Consider the following 13,934-nt stretch of genomic DNA (forward strand, 5'->3'; position numbering starts at 1 on the left):
TTCACTGAAGCATGAGCGGGAAAAATCCTAAACTACAAGCAAGAGGCAAACAAGCTGTGTTAGTGATACAAGCTAGCATTGGAGTGGTTAAAGCTTACTACAAACTGTCTCTACTAGTCAGAGCTAATAATGCAACACTATGACAGATGCTAACAGGTTGACCGCTCGCGTTGCAAAATAAAATTCTGAAATCTATGTTTTTCAATTATTGCATCCACACTGCTCGCACCACCAACGAGCGTCTGCGTTGCCAAGGGCTAAAATAGAAATCAGTTCCATTTCTGACGCAGATCGCYCTGCAAGTCCTGCCTCTCCTATGTCATTGGTTTATAGAAGCAGGTACCCACGTGCCATCTCCTCATTGGTTATACCCACGTGGGTGACTGAAAGAAARGAGGTCAGTGGCGGTAATGCACCTAATTTATGAAWGTTGCCAATCACAATATAAAAAGTCAAGAGAAGAAAAAGCCTGGYAGGAAGAGAGATGACTAGAAACGATTCGGTTGACCGTTGGCGGAGTAGAGGACCTTGTGCATTTCAGGTAAAATAACTCAATGTTTATATCCCAGGACAAATTAGCTAGCAACAGAAAGCTAGCTAAATAGGACATATTAGCTAGCAAGTGCTATGCTTTTCGACCTGTCCCCAAATTAATATAATTGGTTCAGAGTTTGTTTTGATATTTTAACCTGCGTGCCGTGATCGCGTTTGGTGTGGGGGGACAAAATGTATTTATGCACGATGGCGCACGTGCGCAGCCGGTTTTGGTTCCGTGTAAGGGTTGCATGTTCGTAACTAAACTAAAACAAACAGCAAGAAGACACCCTTTGGAGAATAAAAAAACAAAAAAACACTTGGAAGCTCGAGAAAAAAAGCACTCCCTTTCTGTGCTGCRTGGTGCATTCACCTGACGATGACCCTGATGATTTTGTGTTAGACCAGAGGACCCTGAAGTCTTGAGTGGTCTCGAAAAGCAAAACCTTTACAATGATGTGTTGACCCTGAAGCAGTCAGTGCACAGTGGAGTTCTTCCCAGTGAGAACCCTCCAGAAGTCCAGCACAGTGGCATCTTTGAACCAGACAGGCGTCATTAAAAACACAGTGCATCTTATGGATGCAAGCCAAGATAAACCTCTCTCTAAAACAAGTTGTCTTAAAGGGATGAGGAAGATACAACGTACAAGCAAGATAAACACTGGGCAATGGTAAAACCTAGACTAATGTAATCTAAAAAGTATTTTCCCCTGCTCAATAWGTTAAGTCTAATTAACAAACATCACACCATTTCGCAATGTCCTTAGAAACTGAGGSAAAAGCTGTTAGTCTTCTTAGATAGGGCTCAACATCTGTATCCTCCTCTCTTCGGTGGGCTTGTTGCCATGTGATAAAAGAGTGATCTGCAGTGTGGCTGGTAAGGCTAGTCTGTACAAGACGATGAGCTCAGCATAACTAGCTAGATGTGTATGCTAATAGCCTAATATTTACATATCGTTAATATGATTCATTCAGCTATACCATGGTGTTAAGTCAATTTTGTTTTGTGATCTTACACTAACACYCCATGCAGGGGCCCACTGCTAACCATCTACTAGTAGATCCAAAATCTTTGTTGTTATCCCTTACTGGCGTCCATCTCCCTCATCTTTCCATTTTCTGTCTGCTGAAAACAGGGTTCCATGTGGCATCATATTTGATTATGTACTTGGTCACAGAGGTGTCACGCCCATAGGGGGCAAGTGCCCCCTCAGATTTGTCCCGTTTAAAAAGATATATATCTGTAACACTACAAGCCACCTAGCAATTTTATGAAGTTGGCTTTACCTAGCCCAGATAGGTTCCCAACCTTCTAACCTCAACCTAGCTACCAAGAAGCAATTTCAAGCTATCAATCAAGTTAAAGTAGCTAGCTTGTCTAACTATCTTAGCTGGCATGCCTTCCYGCAAAGTTAGTAGACTTTAGAAAAGCAAGCAATAATATAATAAGAAAATACCGAATAAGGATGGGTTCATAAATTCACTCTGGAGTGCCATTGTGTGCTCAGAGTGCACTCTGGGRATTCGTAAATTCGGAGTGTTGTTGGATTGTCTGTTCGTAAATTTAGAGTGTTACGCTCTCAGAGCGCACACTGGACGATCTGGCCGAGAAGTAGGTTTGATCTGAGTGTTCTAATCTCACAACGACAGTCAAGCACCCAAGTTAAATGGCTAAAGTTGGCTAGCTTGCTAGCTATTTCCAGAAACAAATGAGAGAACACCTCACTCTGACCATTTTACTTACCCTAGSAGAGCAGAGCAGGTTAGGCTGTTTCGTTATCTGGAGCGTTGGTGACTAACTGTGCWGCTGGCAACAATTTAATAGTAAAACAATTTAAGAACGCACCCTAAGGCTCACATTCCTTTCAATATCTTACCCAGATTTTAGCAGACACAGAGAAGCATATTTAGTTTGTTTTTAAAAAAGCAACACCTGTCAAAAGGATACAGACCGCTCAAGAGGAATGCTTAGAGTTGCAGGAAAATATACCTTTTTGACATAYAKTRAAMCATWATGKTTYAMTRTATTTTATTTTTTACAGTTACAGTGCACATTAACTTCTTATGGCTGCAGGGGCAGTATTGAGTAGCTTGGATGAAAGGTGCACAGAGGTGCCCAGAGTAAATGGCCTGCTCCTCAGTCATAGTTSCAAATATTTGCATATTATTATTATTAGTATTGGATAGAAAACACTCTGAAGTTTCTAAAACTGTTTGAATTATGTCTGTGAGTATAACAGAACTCATATGGCAGGCAAAAACCTGAGAAGTTCCACTTCCTGTTTGGATTTTTTCTGAGGTGGCAGATTTTCAACCAAGCTCTCATTGAAATTACAGCGAGATATTGATGAATTTTCACTTCCTACGGCTTCCACTAGATGTCAACAGTCAATAGAACTTWGTCTGATGACTAATGTGAAGGGGGGCCGAAGGAGACAGGAATTAGTCACCACTGCCACGAGCTGACCATGCGCGTTCACGTGATAGGCAGCTCAGTTCCATCGCTCAACTGAAGTCAATCTAATTCTCCGGTTGGAACGTTATTCAAGATGTATGTTAACAACATTCTAAAGATTGATTCAGTACATCGTTTGACATGTTTCTACTGACTGTTATGGAACTTTTGGACATTTCATCACGTTATAGTGGACGCGCTTTGTGACTTTGGAATTGTTTACCAAACGCGCTAACCAAAGTAGCTAATTGGACATAAATAACGGACATTATCGAACAAATCAAGCATTTATTGTGGACCTGGGATTCCTAGGACTGCATTCTGATGAAGTTCATCAAAGGAAACATTTATRATGTATTTTCTGGTTTCTGTTGACTCCAACATGGCGGCTAATTTGGCTATTGTTCTGAGCGCCGTCTCAGATTATTGCATGTTTGCTTTTTCCGTAAAGTTTTTTTGAAATCTGACACAGCGGTTGCATTAAAGAGAGGTATATCTATAATTCCATGTGTATAACTTGTATTATCATCTACATTTATGATGAGTATTTCTGTTGAAACGATGTGGCTATGCAAAATCACTTGATGTTTTTGGAGTTAGTGAATGTAACGTGCCAATGTAAACTCTATTTTTTTTATATAAATATGAACTTTATCAAACAAAACATGCATGTATTGTGTAACATGAAGTCCTATGAGTGTCATCTGATGAAGATAATCAAAGGTTAGTGATTCATTTTCTCTATTTCTGCTTTTTGTGACTGCTATATTTCGCTGGAAAAATGCCTGTGCTTATTGTGGTTTGGTGGTGACCTAACAATCGTTTGTAGTGCTTTCGCTGAAAAGCATATTTGAAATCGGACACTTTGGTGGGATTAACAACAAMATTACCTTTAAAATGATATAAAACACATGTATGTTTGAGGAATTTTAATTACGAGATTTCTGTTGTTTGAATTTGGCGCCCTGCACTTTCACTGGCTGTTGTCATATCGATCCCGTTAGTGGGATGCAGCCATTTAATCAACGTTTTAGTAAAAGTGCCGGTAATTTTCAACCGCAGTCACTGGGCAGGTTATTAAAAACAATTACAATACAGACAATCAATGAGCAGTGAGCACACGCAGAGTAACATAGGACAAACAAGACATAGCATGCAGACAGAGCAACAAAGCACAAAAAGCAATAAGACAAAATCCATAAAAACAACAAAGTGTTTCCACACCTCATGGCTCATGGATTATGGCTGTAGATTGCAGGAAAAAAGACATTTCAGGTGTTGGAGAATTTTGCATTTTTCCAAACTTTCGGACAGGGGGCATAGCCTCCCCTTCAAGACTTACCCCGACCCCCAACCCAACCATCCTCACACTTTGTGCCCCCTCAGATTTTGGGGATYCATGACGCCCCTGCTTGGACGTGGAAATATTGCATACATTCACGAGACTAGTGTGATATTTCAATGCCAATTACCAATTCGCCGATTTGTGCGTTGATTTGCAATTAGTTAGAACCATTTGTTGACGACGTATACTTAAAGGTTGAGTACTACAGTACAATATGCGCCTAGACAATGTCACCTGTGTTAACCGAGCTATAGCTCGAGCCAAGTCAGGACAGAAGAAAACGCTGGCAGGCGCTAATTCATAATTCGATAGACATAAAATGGGCCACATTACCTCTCTCTATCTCTGCAACCACGTAGTCCACAAGTCCAGTCCGACTATGTTCACCGACAATGACAAGCAGAGAATACTTGTCGTTGCTGAAGCCAGGATGCAAAGTTCGGMTCACATTTTCCATTGCTTCCACCTCTTCAGTTTGTTGTGTCGCCATGTTGAAAAGTTTGGCAAATAAGGACATACAGAGAGACGCCCCTACTTTATGTATAGGMCGGAAACTCTGTAGATTGACACTTTCCAGACCAATCGGATCCCTGTGGTCAGGGATAAAGGTACAGTAACTACAGTAAATAAACTCATATTCAAGTATATTCTCTAGACATAAATCGAAAATAAAGTCTCAAATAGTTTGCCAAAAATCTCATATTAAGGCCTATTAKGATTATTATGGTAACCTAATTATTATAGGATAATACGCTGTTATATATTATAATTAATATTATTATTCATTATTATTGACAACCTGGAACAAGATATAATACTTCGCTTTGAGATCATCTGTTGCAATATTCATATTCATTATTATCAGTTGTTACTCAGGTGGTTTCCTTTTCTCCAARGAAAATCTGTTGCGCCCTGTGGAGCCAGTTACTTCTCATGTCTCCAATTTCAATGCAGAGATGTGACATATCATTGTTGCATTACTCCCTACAAAAAAATCCGTTAAAGCAGGAAGTCTTCAGAAGTCTTCAAAAAAGTTATGTTTATTCCATTCTTACACATTTACATATCTAAAACAGCAAGATTTGAGAATACACTATTTGTCCTCATACAACATTGAGTCATCCCGATGGTAGCTGTCGTCCTCGATTCCCTAAAAGCATTTGAGGATGGAGAAGTTGCAAGATGTTCCCCGTGGACACTCGCACAACTTCCCAATTCTTGCACCTTTGCGAACTGCACATTGCTGACCCGCATCAGCATCACACTGTCAACACAGAGAACATACAGCCTACATTTATTTGTACTGTAGGTAGGCCGACTGGAGTCTACTATAAAATAACAGACACAGAATAATGGTCACGCAAAATATAAAAATGTCCATGTTCAGGCATYTGTCTTACCAAGTTTCTACAAAACAATTCAATTTCAATTAAGTCAATCCTAAAACGATTCCTTACCATGGGAACCCAACCCAACTTCTTCTCATAGGCCGGCATCTGCTTACTCTGTAGTTTTTCAAGAACCTCTTGTAAAGCTTCAAACTATAGAGTAGAAGAAACATGTTAATTTTGACATGTTCATATCTATTCTCTGTCTGCAATGGTAGACTATAAACATATCGCCAATCTAAGTTTCACCATTATGAGGTGTGTATTAGCGTCCATTTGAGCAATCAATGTGCGCATGCTGTGTGAATTGATATACCTCAAAACCATCCGTCCAAGTTATTGAACAATGTACCTTTTAGAACCCTATTGGTAGGCCTATATAAAACCCTTAAAATTATGTAATTTTTTTGAGAATAACGAGTATGTTTTTATCTCACCAATTCTTGTTCTTCTTGTGTCTTGATGGAGTCTTCAGGGGAGCGTGTTTCAAGAAAGTCGTGGGAGCTGGCCAGCACCACCAACACCGAGCAGGTAGCGCAGAGGAGGAGGAGCAGYCTGCCGACCATGGTGCTGAAACGCGCGGAACCTGATTGGAAGTTGATAGCAAAGCAGACCGAATCAGTAGGTCTAGGCTAGTATTCTGGCTGGCAGACAACCTGGACCAAGGTTTTATACGTTGCTTTGACATCATCTGCTGCAATATTCATAACACTGAAATTATCGAATTATTTGACATGTAACATTTCCGGGCAAATGTGTTCAAATAGCCTGTACACGTGCTTATACTTTTGCTATTTTTAAAGGGGAACATAACGAACGAAACTCTGGCATTTTGTCTGGCAAAATGTCATTTCCCAAAAAGTATTCCCTCCAGGGAATGAAGAAATAGTTTGAGTTGAAGCCCCAAAATAAGGATTAATGAGGCTTCAATGTTCTTTATTAAGAACACATAGGCTGTGAAAATCACAACAGCACATTTTGAGTTGTTGGCTATATTAGCAGCTATTGTGCATCCTAGACCAAATCCATAGAACTCTCACAGCTTTACTGCTAAGGACCCTTTACAAAAATCTGCCTGTATCTTAACTTCAGTATTCAAATTCCCAATAGAGATTCTAAATCACTGCTATTTTGAGGGTCCTATGTGTCATCTGATCTTTTGACCATCTACGTCAAACCAGGTCTGCTTCCCATCTCCTCTTGTGCGCATAACCTTATCCTTGACCCAAGGTTTGTTCCAATTGACCCAGTGTCATACCCAGAACACTGCGTCATCCACAGAGATAGACAATACAAAATATACATTTTATGGTGACTGGTGAGGGTTTGTGTGATTTCAYATTCAAATCATTTTAACCACAMTTTCTGCATTTAGGCWGCACATATATACTTGATGCAACTGAAAAACTGCATGCTAAACCTTTGTGTGTTATAAAGTATAAACATTTTACTACTCCCTACTCAATAGACATTTCCGAGAAACATGGTTTAATTATTTGGTCTAATATTGACACTATAGTTCTTATGTGCTGAAGAAAACCATGTGGTGAAGCTCAGGGTTAAAGGTGAGATGAAACCACCGTGGTTTGAGACATCCAAAAACCTACAGTCCGATATTACATTTGCAATCATTTTCAACCATTACATTTTATCTACATAAAACATGTATAAGAAATGCAAAAGAAATGCCAAGGCATGCGATTTGGTTGAATAAATGTTCTCTTGAAAAAGAAAATTAAAAAAAGAATCCAAACATATTTGAAATTTACAGTAATAAAATAAACTCCCAAAATGAACTGACATTTAAAAAAAAGCAGGATTAACAATTCATTCAATTTTTTCCCCACCTGACCATAAACTAGCTGTCCCATTATTTTATTCCCCCCCAAAAAAAAAAACATTGGAAAAGCTTTTTCCAACAGTAAAAAAATAAATAATAAAGTGCCAAAAACYTCAAAGTAAAAATATCCTTCCAAAAAGCCTCTTGGAAGTGCTGAGTTAACAGCTTGATGAGCTAGGGTCACCGTACCCCTAACACCATACCCCTATCCACAATCATCTTCTGGTCACGACACCCATCTTCAGTAAGAAAAAAACCTGACAACTGCAATGCATCAGACACAGAGCCCTAACTGGACTACCTCTGTGTAGTACAAGAACATTAGCTCTTTGGAACTCGTCCTGTTTCAAGAGAACAGCTCTTTTCATCTTCTTCCCCATTCTAGGGTCTTAAACCAACCTGAAGGGGAAAAGGCAGGAAGAKAGAGTTATGAGCACTTAATAGTACATAGCCTACCTGTAGAATCCTCAGGCTTGTATCYTAGGTACTAATATATATATCATCATAGGATATTTATTCAGTCTACAATCTTCAGTGACTGCAAAATGCAGGCCTTTACTTCTGTAAGTTCCAAATAGACCTACAGTTATAATCAATTGCTATAGATCGATATACGTTAGTGCTATCCCGCCTTCTCCAATTAAAATATTACAATTATCCTTTGATAAAGCAGTTGAGTTACAGTGAGTTGGAATTGAAACCACATGAAAGATCACTTAACCTTATTCCTCTGCTCGTTTCTCTTTATGAGCCCTCTTGCGACTTGCCGCTGTCTGCTGCATTGCCTAAGTACCAAAAAGTACCGTTCCATATATCATTACGAAATCAGTTTCCTTTAGTAGTAACTAAATCATGATCTGATAAAAGGAGATTTAAGGAGATCTTAAGGTGGACGTCATATCCCATATGAGACTCTGAAATGTTAAATGGGGAGTATTGACATTGACAGTTGRCGCATTCAAAACAACTGGAAAACTATGAGGTCAAATCACGACGTCAGTGATATTCAGGTCGGAGCTCTAAAAAGAGGCCCAAGTTCCCAAGTTGGAATTCCGAGTTGGATGACCGTTAAAATCGATTTTTCCCCAGTCGGAGCTCGTTTATTTATTTAATTTTTCATAGTTCCTCTGAAGTCAGAGATTTCCGAGTTGTTTTGAACGCAGCAATAGAACCTATGAACATGGCAGTGTTTCCGTCAATCGGAACAAATGGAAGAGGCTCTTGCTAACCATGTAGCAGCCAGTGTGGTAGCCACACAGGTACCAGGACAGCAGCATGCTGGATAAGTCTGTAACGGACGAGTCTAGCCCATCGCCAGCATCCACCAGCCCTGCTCGGGGGGGCCATACACACGGTGGAGGTGGAGGAGGAGGCAGGAATGACAGGAAGTCCTGGAGGAGAATATACCATTATTACACCAGCATTAAAAATACTCAAATTCAAACTGTGAAGATCTCTTATTTATTACACCCACAACATATCACAGACATTAAATAATATTACTCTTGCTGGATGTACAAGCTTGAGGTAGCCAGTCTCACACAGGTTGAAGATAGACATGTAGGTAAGAAACACACACACAGCCTCACCAAAGACCCATTGGGKGGCGGCACTGGAGGAAAAAAAGGAAACGGGTGATCATTTGGTTCCTGACTCCGGCCATTTGGTTCCTCTTTCCGACTACTTGGCTTCTTCTTATCCCCCTGCTCATTGCCAAGGTTATAGCCTTTTCCCTGAAACAACACAGAGAGAAACATACAAATATCACAATGTGTAGTTTGGGACATACCATAGTGGACAAGTCTGACATATTTCAATGCAAACYTCCTTATCTGTAAACATCAGACATCAGTAAAGCATAACCATGTGTCAACAATGTATTCCAGACGTCCTGAAAGAGGGAATAGTACCCAGACTCACTGGAGGAAACTCAGGTGGCCGAGGTGAGGAAGGCTCTTCTCGTCCCTCTTGTTGAGGTGTCCTCCACTCTCTATCCTTCTTCCAGTCTGCGCTGTTGTTACTAATGGACCTGAACCCTTCCACAGCCTAGGAGTGAGAAACTTGCCTTACTGGGCTGACCCACGCAGTGCTTCAATATGGACGTTTTCGGGCAACCCGACCAAATGTACATAGAAATGTGTTTCATAGATGTCATTCTCATTGAAAGCAATTCTAAGAAGCCGTAGATCTGTTCTATATCCACTAATTCAATGCTTCCCGTTCTTATGTTTTTTGTTGTTGTTGCGTATTTTACTTTCGTTTTTGTACGCCAGCTTCAAACGGCTGAAAATACTTTATTTTTGGTTATTGGAAAATATATTTCAGGATGGTTTAGATGGTACAATGATTCGCTACACTATAAATGGCGGAACGATTTCTGCATACTGCATCTTTAAAGTTTGAAACATCTTACCATCAAACTTTACTTGAACCGTCTGGCATCTGTCATAAAGGCCACATAAATGAGAGTTCAAGTGAAGTTTGACCCCTTGTTGCACCTTGGCAGTAGCTCTTCCACAGTGTCGRCCCAGGTCATCTGGCGATAGCAGGGTGCTCAGCTCCAGCTCCTCCTCGTTCCCGTAGCCTTCAAACTTCACCCGGCAGCGTTCGCCTCTCATCCACACCAGCACCGCTGGGTAGACCAGGCCATCCTCTGAGTACACAGCACGGCACCGGGAACCCAGCATCCACACCTGGTACACAATGACATACATACACACCATACGGGAAAATACATTTAATAGACCAGGTAGTAATGAAAGCAAGCTTGAGAAACAGAACCAAAAGAAATCAAGTTTTCAACAGTGCTATCATGACTCTTTTACCAAGGGTGTATTTATTAGTTGCATACTGTCGTAAAACAAAGTGTTCTTCTGATGACATTCATGCCCGTTTTGGTTTTAAGATATTCCTCCCTTCATCAATTCACAAGGGTGAATCACATGACTTGGGGGCCACCCGCTGACCACATCCCAAAAATCTGTCTCCTGAAAAGCCTAACTGATTACTTTTGAGTTTGCCTTTGGGTCAACCGGTCCCTTATTTGGCACATCAGTTTCTGAGAGTTTCGATTCCATCAGTTTCTGTGGATTGTCTGCAAGCTTCTCATCGCTCTCCTTTTCATCGCTCTGAAAGATAAAGATGAAACAAAGGAAATTWCTCAGGATTCAATGTTGGAAAATTGTTGTTCGGATTAAGACATTCATGTTATTTGTTTTTGGTTTGAGGACATCTCTCCCATCATCAATTCACAAGGGGTACATTTCTTGACATGGAAGGGACCATCTTTTTCATCATTACAGCTRTAAAGAATGAAACAACGACAAAGGAAATAATTCAGGATTTGGTATTGGACCATTGTTCTTCTGATTAAAACATGGAGACATTCATGCTAGGCCTATTTGTTTTTTTGTTTTTTTACTTTGGAATGTATCCATTAATCAATTTAACTTTTTTTTACTCATCTAACTACATAATGGTAGTTGTTATACTWGGTAAATGAAGATGTAGCCTAGGCCTATTCACAATACAGGTGAATGCATACTRAATGAGTGTGTGCATGAATTGAGTTATCAATCTTGTTTTGGCTGATTTTATGAGGCTACAGATGAAATATAATCTGTTTACCTTCCATTTGGGACTTTTTTTATTGTACTGATCAACAACATTTGCATAGAAGAAGCAATCACTTATTTTCTAAAAGTGTGCAKTGTCTCTTTAAGACCCATGATGTCATTCATACACAAAGTCTGTTTGAGGGTAGGGCAAAGATGATCTTGACTGGGAGAGACAAAGTGAATGAATACAGTTTTTGGTGACAATCAGCAATATTTTGCATTGTGGTTTGCATATTATCCCAAACAAGGGACTAGGGTAGTGAATTGATGTTGGCTTCAGTTGTAAGCTAGCAAGGAAAGGTAGCCTACAAAGCTGGATGCTACCGGTATCTTCTTGCACTGTAGTGTTCTAGCCTGTAATGAACATCGTTTTGGGAACAGTAATTAGTGGTTTCAAAATGTCTACATGCCATGTTTTATTATTCAAATGTGTTAACTTTTGTGCAGCATAAGTGGTTCCTCATGTCAGGCTAGAGCTAGCCATGAGTAAGTGGAGCAGGCACGGTGCTCTCGCGCTATAAGGGAACGGATCTGATCCTCTCTCAATCAGTAGACCAGGTGACACACATTTGACAGAAGTACCGAAAGTAATAAAAATTCTAGTACCAAACTGTTTATCATGTTCTAGTTTCGGTATACCGTGCAACACCATTGCCTATGGCTCACCCGTTTCTCCTTCCGGGGCTGGTCAGCAGCTTCAGGTAGCATGGCGCTCAMGTCCATCTCTTCCTCGTTTCCATAGTTGTCAAACTTCACCTTGCAGCGCTCCCCCTCCAACCAGACCAGGGTGGCAGGATAAACCCGCCCATCCTGTGACCACACAGCCTTGCAGTGGGACCCTATCTCCCACTGCTCAAAGAATCACAGATAGAAAGCGCATTAAGAAAAAGATTCAAGCTTTATACACCACAAAAATGTCAATCTTCCATCTATAGACTAACTGACTACCTTTAAGTTTGCCTTTGGGTCAAKCGGTCCCTTACTTGGCACACAAGATTCAGAGAGTTTCTGTGGATTGTCTGCAAGCTTCTCATCGCTCTCCTTTTCATCGCTCTGAAAGATAAAGATGAAAGGAGATTATTCAGGATTCAGTATTGGYAAATTGTTCTTCTGATTAAGACATTCATGTTAATTGTTTTTGGTTCATAAGGGGTCAATTTCATCACATGGAAGGGACCATCCTCTGACCACATGCCACAAATCTTATTCTTCCATATAYCCTAACAGTTATGATTCCGACAGTTTCTTTTTCATCATTACAGCTCTAAAGGATGAAACAAAGACAAAGGAAATGATTCAGGATTTCTTATTGGATCATTGTTCTACTGATGAAAATATGGAGACATTCACACTAGGCCTATTTTTTTCGGTTTTAACACATGCCCACCAATGTCCCCATCATCAATTCACAAGGGGTATATCTCGTGACTTAGAAGGGGCCATCTGACCACAGAGCATTAAGAGAATCGGAGACCAAAGATCATGAGAAGCTTCAAGCCTACACACACCAAAAACATTTGTGTTCCATCTACTGACTACCTTTGAGTTTGCCCTTGGGTCAACTGTTTCCAGACTTGGCACACAAGATTTGGACAGTTCTGACTCAAACAGTTTCTGTAGATTGGGGAGAAGCTTTGTGACACTCTCTTTTTCGATGTTTGAGCTCTGAAGGATGAATGAAACAAATGAGAGTCATTAGGTTGATATTCATGTATTGTTTTGGGTTTCAAGCCATTCCAACCACCATCAATTCACAAGGGGGAAAAGCTTATCCACCCACTAGTATACTTGTCAAACTTTACCCGAAATGTTTAAAGGCTTCGTTATAGGCCTTTACCAGTGCCGAGTTGTCAGTAACCACATACCCTTTATTCTACATCAAAACAGAAACCAAATTAATGCTAATTTAATAAGAAATTACCTAGCTAGCTAGCAGTTGACGGTAGCACGGCTAGCTGTCAACTTTATCAGTGGCTAACGTTAGCTAGCCTCATCATCATCATCTTGGTGAAGGGAGATGGCTTGCTAGCTATGCTATAAAACCCTTACCTCGACTCCTTCACTTCGCAATACAATACTTGCTGGACATTCAGCCATAACTGTTAAGTTGAATGAAACACACGTATTGACTTATTGTAGGTTMTTTCAAATGTAGAAACAAAAGCATTGATTACATGAAATTCCCGCGAGTGTGTCAAAAGCTGCAGCGCACCATGTGTATGCTACAATGCATTCTGGCAATTGTAGTTCTTAAATGGTTTTGTATTAATGGTTGCAATGGCGCCCCCTGTGGAACCGCAACATACCGTTCACATTATTATGACAGTATAGTATATTATTATCCGCGAGGATGCAAAATAGGCTACCATATGGTAGAATCAGAATGAGCAAGTTCTAAAACCTTTACATAGCAGCAATATAGCTTATTACCCAAATGCTATAACAGATTGCTTTTGGTTATGGCTTTCTTGGCTATTAACTGGAGTAGACCTACTCAAAGTCATGCGAGTGACACATCGGGCCACTATGCTAGATAGCCTATAGGCTACAGCCAAAATGAGACCATGCATGTTCCCTACCCTCCTCCATCCATATCCTCTATCCGCCTCCACCCGTTCCATTCAAAGCATTCCATTAGACCAATGTATTTCATTCTGTCTTAGTATGCGCCGCTCACAATTACCATCTTAAACCGGGGAAAGTGTCAAGGCTAACTATATCGTGTCTCTGAGCTGTCCTACTTAATTTACTGGAC

The 13,934-nt window shown here is 40.4% G+C and overlaps 3 protein-coding genes across 4 annotated transcripts in view; all 3 read right to left on the minus strand.

Annotated features, from left to right (window-relative positions):
* LOC112068593 (microtubule-associated protein 1S) overlaps positions 1-4,836 on the minus strand; it is a 52,335-nt gene extending 47,499 nt beyond the window's left edge. Inside the window, exon 1 of the mRNA XM_024135768.2 lies at positions 4,668-4,836. Coding sequence (XP_023991536.2) covers positions 4,668-4,824 — 157 coding nt within the window. The 5' untranslated portion in view covers positions 4,825-4,836. The remainder of the gene's footprint in view (positions 1-4,667) is intronic.
* Positions 4,837-5,358: 522 nt separating this feature from the next.
* On the minus strand, positions 5,359-6,746 carry cart1 (cocaine- and amphetamine-regulated transcript 1). The gene is made up of 3 exons (XM_024135771.2): positions 6,160-6,746; positions 5,792-5,875; positions 5,359-5,598 (listed from the first exon to the last, which is right to left on the minus strand). The coding sequence occupies exons 1-3, from the start codon at positions 6,286-6,288 to the stop codon at positions 5,485-5,487; spliced, it is 327 nt and encodes a 108-aa protein (XP_023991539.1). The 5' UTR covers positions 6,289-6,746; the 3' UTR covers positions 5,359-5,484.
* Positions 6,747-7,563: 817 nt separating this feature from the next.
* Positions 7,564-13,369, minus strand: LOC112068594 (survival motor neuron protein). Of its 2 annotated transcripts, XM_024135769.2 has the most exons (11): positions 13,229-13,369; positions 12,719-12,844; positions 12,128-12,232; positions 11,846-12,028; positions 10,571-10,690; positions 10,061-10,255; positions 9,483-9,608; positions 9,152-9,295; positions 8,792-8,953; positions 8,284-8,347; positions 7,564-7,961 (listed from the first exon to the last, which is right to left on the minus strand). In XM_024135769.2, the coding sequence occupies exons 1-10, from the start codon at positions 13,274-13,276 to the stop codon at positions 8,285-8,287; spliced, it is 1,272 nt and encodes a 423-aa protein (XP_023991537.1). In that variant the 5' UTR covers positions 13,277-13,369; the 3' UTR covers positions 7,564-7,961; position 8,284. The 2 variants fall into 2 exon arrangements, with proteins under 2 accessions (XP_023991537.1, XP_023991538.1); XM_024135770.2 differs by lacking the exon at positions 12,719-12,844.
* Between the last annotated feature and the right edge of the window lie 565 nt (positions 13,370-13,934).

The sequence above is a fragment of the Salvelinus sp. IW2-2015 genome, unplaced genomic scaffold, assembly GCF_002910315.2.
Source record: "Salvelinus sp. IW2-2015 unplaced genomic scaffold, ASM291031v2 Un_scaffold588, whole genome shotgun sequence".
Taxonomy (NCBI): domain Eukaryota; kingdom Metazoa; phylum Chordata; class Actinopteri; order Salmoniformes; family Salmonidae; genus Salvelinus; species Salvelinus sp. IW2-2015.